Source organism: Haplochromis burtoni, unplaced genomic scaffold (genome assembly GCF_018398535.1).
Source record: "Haplochromis burtoni strain Fernald_Lab_line unplaced genomic scaffold, NCSU_Asbu1 Contig_382, whole genome shotgun sequence".
Lineage (NCBI taxonomy): Eukaryota > Metazoa > Chordata > Actinopteri > Cichliformes > Cichlidae > Haplochromis > Haplochromis burtoni.
In genome coordinates, this window is record NW_024582743.1 from 477,528 (window position 1) to 485,358 (window position 7,831).

At 42.6% G+C, this 7,831-nt stretch overlaps 1 protein-coding gene across 2 annotated transcripts in view; it reads left to right on the top strand.

The window, feature by feature from the left end:
* The first annotated feature begins 2,728 nt into the window (after positions 1 to 2,728).
* Positions 2,729 to 7,831, top strand: part of st8sia3 (ST8 alpha-N-acetyl-neuraminide alpha-2,8-sialyltransferase 3) — an 18,072-nt gene continuing 12,969 nt past the window's right edge. Inside the window, exon 1 of one of the 2 annotated variants that reach the window (XM_005944379.3) lies at positions 2,729 to 3,626. In XM_005944379.3, the coding sequence (XP_005944441.1) occupies positions 3,373 to 3,626 (254 nt within the window). In that variant the 5' untranslated portion in view covers positions 2,729 to 3,372. The remainder of the gene's footprint in view (positions 3,627 to 7,831) is intronic. The other variant, XM_005944380.3, reaches the window with a different exon arrangement.

The following is a 7,831-nucleotide window of genomic DNA, read 5'->3' on the forward strand; positions in this document are numbered from 1 at the left end:
ATATCTGTGTTTTTATTTATTCACCAGCTTGATTGTGACTTCCTTGTTTCTTGGAACAGTGATTAAAACTTGCCTTTTGTTGGTCAACACATTGCTTCATCTTTTTTGTGACACAGTCACAGCTTTTTCTTTAGTGAACTGTAAATACCTTTTAAATCAGTTAAAAAAAACGCACAATCTTGATTTACAGAGCTTATATGAATGTGTTCTTACTGAAAAACAACACCTCAGTAGAATATTTTTTATCACCGCAGTGTAATATAAAGATTTGTATCAGTTCTGTTGATTGTTTTCTTGAACCATCAGATGTTGCGTTGCTATGGGAGGGTTTCCTGTGTTTCTTTCATCAAAGAAGTCTATCTTCTGCAAAAAAGAAGCAATAAAGGAAGCTCTGGAGCACCTTTCTTTGCTAATTATTACACTCTGCCTGCATTAAAAACCCACGTTTGTTCAACACAGCGGTTTGGATGACTTCTGCATCATGGAGGAATGGAAACATTTGTGCTGACTTAATCTCAATTCCGTCAACAGCAATGACAAGACCCTCTGACAGTAATATAAACAGCTAGCACCGACCAGCTCCTACTCTGGCTACCATGCAGATTATTCTGACTCACTTCACTCAGCTTGAAACCTTAAAAAAAAATAGTTCAGTTGCACCCCAGCTTTTTTGTTCTGAACATTCTTGAGACCATTTTCCTCTGAAAATGTGTTAAATTAAAATAACAATACCTACATTAAGATCAAATATTGTGCAGATACATACCAGTACAAGTGACCAAGCTCATACAGTCATCCTCAATAAAAAGGTTTCACAATCACACTCATACTTATTAATCTTTGTCTCTCTTCCACAGCAGGTCTTCTATCCTGTCTTCCTTCTCTCACATCAACTGGTAATATAGTTCTTGTATAGAACGTGTAATACAGTGGAGTATAGTACTTCTGTAGTCTTTGCACTATTTTTTTTTATCTGTGCGCACATTCTTTGTTCTTTATGTGCATATTAAATGTTTGCATTTGCACTATTTTTTTATGCCTTGCACATCTGGAGATGCCAAAGTAATTTAGTTGTTTTGGTTGATTTTTGATTGTCATACCTTCTTTTGGGTTCTGGAAAGCACTTTGTAGCTTAAGGATAACTATTATTATTATTATCAGTAGTAGTAGTAGTGTAACATCCTAACATATTACAGTTTGAATAGTACTCACTGTAGTGCTCTGAAACAGAATTTCAAAATATGCAAAATGTAAAATGTTTTGTGTAAAGGCTTCCTCAATCTCAGCTGACTGCAGGTTTCTCCAACCTTATAAACAGTATATTTGCACAATGCCTGAAACTAGCCCACTGAATTATTACATTTATTACATTTAAAAGCTGATGTGTACCATAAACCTACGCATACGGATCAGTATTTAAGGTTTGACTCTAATCATCCACTGGAGCATAAACTGAGTGTCATCAGGACGCTACAACACAGAGCGAACACCATCCCCACAGACAGAGAGACAGCGGCCAGGGAAGCAGAAGAACATCACATCAAGAAGGCCCTAAATGTGGTTATCCCAGCTGGACATTTGTCAAAGCTGTGAAGGTGCCTAAAGAAAGCTCCAACCGATCCAGGAGAGAAGGACAACCGCTGCCTAAGCGAAAACCTGTAGTGATCCCATATGTGTCAGGAGTATCAGAACAGCTGAGACACACTTTTTCTAAAACTGCAGCTGTGTGTTTTTATGCGTCTCTGTAGCTTTTAAACCCCAAAACACGCTGCGCCAAAAATTGGTCCACCCCAAGGATCGGGTCCCCGACACAAACAGAGTAACATAGTGCACGCTGTTAAGTGCCAGGAGGATTGCCAGGGTTTATATATCAAGGAAACCAAACAACCTCTGGCAAAGCGGATGACACAACACAGAAAAGCCACCTCGTCAGGCCAGGACTCTGCAGTCTATTCACACCTACAGGCCAGTGGACACTCTTTCAATGATGAGGATGTACACATCCTGGACAGGGAGGAACGCTGGTTTAAGCGCGGAGTCAAGGAGCCCATTTATGTGAAAAGGGAAAGACCATCTCTGAATCAAGGAGGGGGCCTAAGGGTACATTTGTCACCATCTTATAATGCTGTGATTGCAGCCATCCCTCAACTCTCTGTGAATGATACTCATGGTCTTTGATCAATGGTCATGACAACTTGCATATTTATGATCAAGGAACTGACCTCACAGCCCATTGTTCCTTCAGTGGGCTGGTTTCAGTTATTGTGGAAATGTACTGTTTATAAGATTGGGGAAACCTGCAGTCAGCTGAGACTGAAGAAGTCACTTGGATTATCACGAAACGTTTCTCCCACTGAAAACGTCCAGATGAAGAGAATCAGCCTTTTGGGATTCATGTCATAAGGTTTCTAAAGTAGCCACGCATCATGCGGTCCTGCATATGACCGTGTGTCAGAAAAGGAAATTAAAACTCCCAGTGATGCATTTAGAAACTTAGGACGCATTGAGTGGACAGCGAGTTCAAGTGACCCTTTGCACTGCAGCAGAGGAGAGAAGCAACACCCTCGTAGAAACTCATGAGGCACATATTCTGTTATTTAACAAATACTGAAAGTCTACGCAGCAGCAGACTAACACTCAGTCTAAACTGACGGCTGCTTTGTCACGAGCTGAAAACAGTGAAATGTTGTCACGTGTCTGCAGATCTGCGTCTATAGACAGAGCGACACATGACGCCTCAGTTGCCTCCTCTCTCCTGCTCGCTCTCTCTCCGCATCTCTGCCTCCATCAGGACACGGAGCTCCGCCTCGGATGCTGCTGGAACTGTTTATCTGATTACCAGATACACGAGCTGCGCTTCCTTAAAGCGACACCCTGGCCTTAATTAATTACACTGCCAGTGAGAGAGAAAGAGAAAGAAGGAGAAGAGGAGAGAGAGACGCCGAGGATGCAGTGCCCACCTCCTCCGCCGCCGCTTCATCTCCTGCCTCGAGGTTATGAACTGTAATCTGACCCTGCACGCCAGCAGGAAGACTCCCTCCTCTTCCTCCTCCTCAGTGCGTGACGCGGGTTTTTCTTCCGCTTTCTCTCTGCATCACGCTCAGCTGATGAAACTGGCAGCAAACGCGCGTCCCTACAGCCTGCACGGCATCTATGGAAGGCGTTTTTAGGTCCGCGTGTGAGCGTCCTCTCTGCTGTGCTGGCGGCCTTCCTGTGTTTCTGCACTCCTGTTTCGCCGCCGGTACTTTTCCGCTCGCACGCAGCAGATGAAACCCCGACTCCCTGCCTCTGCGCTTCCTCCCCGCGTGGGCTCTGAGACCTGCGTCAAGCGCGCCTCGTCCTCTCCGCGCCCCCGCCGTCGCCGTGCCGCTGATGCGGTGCGCCTGGGTGCTCGCTTTCTCCTCGTCCTGGCCGGTTCCTGATCCTCTGGGCCGGAGGGCTAGCCTCCTCCATCGGGGCAGGATGGTACGGTTTGTGAGCGCGCTGGGGCTCGTCATATTCAGCGTGGCGCTGCTCATCCTGTCTCTCATCAGCTATGTCTCCATCAAGAAGGACTTCCTGTTCAGCACCCCGAGATATGGACACAACGGCGGACCCAGGATGTACATGTTCCACGCGGGGTTTCGGTGAGTCCAGGCCAGGCTGTGGACCTGCAGGTTGTTTGGATCGCAGCAGCTGAGTGTTTGCTTTTTATTTTTGCATCAGTAGGAAACCGTTTTTTGGCGTTGGTCACACTCAGGCGAAGGCCTCTCTGCTGGGTGAGGCCTGCCTGCTTTTTCATTTTTACTCAAGCTCATTTCCATAATTTACACTCAAGAATGTCCAGAAGTATGTGGACACCACATTCCCGTAAATAGCCTACATTGTAAATGTAAACAATGTCCACGAATTTAAAGTTGAATTAATACACTTAAACATCTTTGAACCTTAACCTTCTCACTCATTTTTGTGTCCACACACTTGAGCTTTAAATGTTTCATTTCATTTTTTTCTGAGTAATGGATAACTGCAGTTTTCATGACTTCCTGTTTGGGTTCAGTAATTTAGTAAATCAGTACAGTGGGTCTTTGTCAGAGGGGAAGCATTTAAAACAGTGTAACCAAGGAGGAAGTGCTAAAATCTGCAGTTCCTCCTACTTAAGTAACTGCTGACTTTGGAGTCAGTCTGCTTAAGGAGAGACTCCAGTCTTTTCGGTTTTGCTAAAGTAATAACTCCAGTAAGGACATTGTTAAAGACACGAGAAACAAAACTCTTATAATGACTCAGCAGTCTCAGAGAGTGTCCATGTTGTTGTTCAAAACTGTAGCTGTGTGTATTAATGTAAGGAATTCAAATTCAAATTAAAGAAGATACTCTAACTCACCCGGGTGACCTTTACTTAGTTTTTGAAACATGTTGTACTTCTTAAGTCTAGCTTGTCTTGCACTGTTTTCTGGTTTAGACTTGAGATCCTGATTTACAGTGACGGAAAACCACAGTGTTAAAGCACACAGTTATACAACCCCAATTCCTCAAAAGTTGTGAATCTGTGTAAAGTGTAAATAAAAAAATAATAACATGATTTACAAATCTCATAAACACAAATCTAATCTAATGTTTAAACTGATCCAAGACTGGATAAGAAACATATTAGCTCATTTTGAATTTGATGGAAGGAACATGTCTCATGGTCATGCTTAACTCTGTAGCATCCCCACTACTTTTAACATTGGTCTGTAACTGTCTGGGAACTGACATATGGAAAACATCCATCCATCCATCCATCCATCCATCCATCCATCCATCCATCCATCCATCCATCCATCCATCCATCCATCCATCCATCAGGTGACAGTATTCCAGACATATTTTTCTCCAGCCACAGTTTCTCCTGTGGATCCTGGGGTGCTCCCCGGCCAGACGCAAAATATAATCTCTCCAGAAGGTTTTAGGACTACCCCGGGTTTTCACCCCAGTGCCCAGGAGGCATCCTATTGAGATGCCATACCCACCTTAGCCAGTACCTTCTGACATGGAGCAGCCGCTGTACTTAAGATTCTTCTGGAAGTCTGAACCTCTTACCTTTCCGTCACCTGAGAATAATATCCCAAGATACTTGAACTTCCTTGCAACTCCCTTGCTTGAGGCAACTTCTCAGTTTTGGGTTTTATAAACTGCTCTCACCTTTTCTGTTTTGTCTCTTATGTGATAAGATTAATGCCACTTATGTCTGACAGTCAGCACAGGAAACAGCTGACATATCTCCCTAAAGTTGAAAAAAACAAAAACAAAACCCACATGAGATCCATAACGAATATATTTATATAACTGAAAAGAGAACATCTATCTCTATGTGAAAAAACAGGAGCATGACTTCCTCTCTCTTCTGTTAAATTTCCAGGAAGTCAAGGCTACAGTTTCTAGCACCTGTTTAACAAAAATAGCAGCATGCTCTTCCTCCAAAATCGAAAATTATTTTCACTACAGATGTTGCTACAGATTAAATTTATAGCCTCCCGTTTCCCCGTCTTCATTCTAAGGTCAACTAAACTAAGAAAAGCCGAAACGGGGTCCACAGGCCCACACAGCGTGGTACATCCTGTTTACTGCTAATGCTACGCCTGTACTTGCAAGTGCAGGTGGGACTTCTGTATCACCCCCTGTTTAGGTGAAAACAGATGATGGTGGCAATTTGATCAAAACACTGCAGAGTTGGTTCAGCTTAACATTTTCTATCAAAGTGTCCGTTTGTTATTGATCAATTTGCAGTTAATACACCGTAGAATGACACTGACTGCTTCCTAACTCATCACTGGTGGAAGGCGTTTTTTCCCCCACTGAATAAGGAGACAGCTTTGTCCTAATAAACCGATCTAAATGTGGTACACGTCAGTGTGTTTTCCAGTCAGTGTGAGTGTGTGTCAGCCTGAAGAAAAACAGGGCATCTGTCACTTAATCCCACAGCTGTGAACTAGATCAGCACTTCTCACTCTCATTTAATTTTATAAGTTTTATTCTAATGAAGGAAGACATATGTTTTGCTCTTATGAAAAAAACCCATTTGCATTCATCAGCCGCTTTATTACACCCAACAAACTACATGTTAATGCAAATATCTAAATCAGCCAGCTACGTGTCAGCAATCCAGTGCATTTAGGCATGTAGACATAATCAAGATGACCTGCTGAAATCCAAACCAAGCATCAGAATGGTGAAGAAAGGTCATAAAGTGAATTTGAATGTGGCATGGTTTTTGTGTTGTCAGACAGGCTGGTCTGAGTATTTTAGAAAGTTCTGATCTGCTGGGATTTAAATGCACAACCATCTCTAGGGTCTGCAGAGAATGGTTTGAAAAAGAGAAAATATCCAGAGAGTGGCAGTTCTCTGGGTGAAAATACCTTGTTAATGCCAGCAGCAGAAGACAGGGTGTCACTCCTCTCAAATAATAAGAAGAATCTGAGGCTACAATTTGCACAGAATGTTAGACAGCTGGGATAGGCTCCAGCGTCCCCCGCGACCCTGAAAAGGATAAGCGGAAGCGAATGGATGGATGGATGGATGGATGGATGTTAGAAAAACATTGACTTGTCTGATTAGTCTGGATTCTGTTGTGGTGTCTGGATGAAACGGTCAGAATTGAGTGTAAACAACGTGAAAATATGGATCCGACCTGTCTCTGATCAATGGTTCAGACTGATGGTGGTGATAGTAGTGGTGGAATAGTGTTGTGGATATTTTCTTGCCACACTTAGAGCCCCTCAGTATGTACTGATCATTATGTAAACGCCACAGGCCACCTGAGTATTGTTGTTTATCATGACCATCCCTTTATAAGTACAATGTACCATCTTCTGATGGCTGCTTCCAGCAGGATAACGCAAAATGTCACAAAGCTCATTTGTGCCGCAAAGAATTAAAGCAGTTTGGAAGGTAAAGGGGTGTCCAAACTACAATATCAAGGTGTACCTAATAAGGAGTGTATATTCCCAGTGTTTACGCAGGACTTCTGGCTAATATATGAACCAAAGACATCAGCGGGTTCATCATAAGTGGTTTATTTAGTCATCAGTCATTTAGACACACTCAGATTACAAAGTTCTCTCAGATTTGACCTCATCTGTCTCCAAATTCCAGGTTTTATACTAATTCTACACCAGTAATGTGTTCATTGTATAAAAGTGGCAAAATTGATGCAAATCCTCATACAAGCCAGTATTACAGCTACTGTCAGGTTTGTCTTTAAAACATTATTCCTCATAAAGACTGATTATAAACATTAAGGATTAGCTTGAGTTACATTTACTGCAGGAACTTACAGTCTAAATACAATGTAAAGTGCATTTCCACAACATTAATTCCATCAGTACAACAACATGTCATCAGTCATGTCACACTCGCTGCTCTGTAGCTTCCAAATTATCTCTCCTCCTCAGTGTTAAGCTGATCTTCCTACAGATGTTTCACATTCAGTAAGGGGGGTGGGGAGTATTTTGTGAGCCGCTGGAAAGTTTTTAAAGTGAAACATCTGTGCAGAAAGTAAAACATCCTAATAAATAAGCTGTCTCCCTACGGTGGCCCCTAGAGACAAAACATGTACAAACTCCAAAACACTTACAAATTCCAAATAGCACACACAAACTCCAAAACACGTACAAAATCCAAAACACATGCAAAATCCAAAACATGTGCAAACTTCAAATCCAGGACGCTAGCGGCAGTGTTGAGCTCAATTTGCAAAATAAACGGCAAGTTTGTTGCAAACACATGGGCTCTCCCCCGCGCTTCCCAGGTTGCCTAGCAACCATGATACTAACAGCTGGAAACGTGTCAAAAATTCAAATTCAAATTCAGA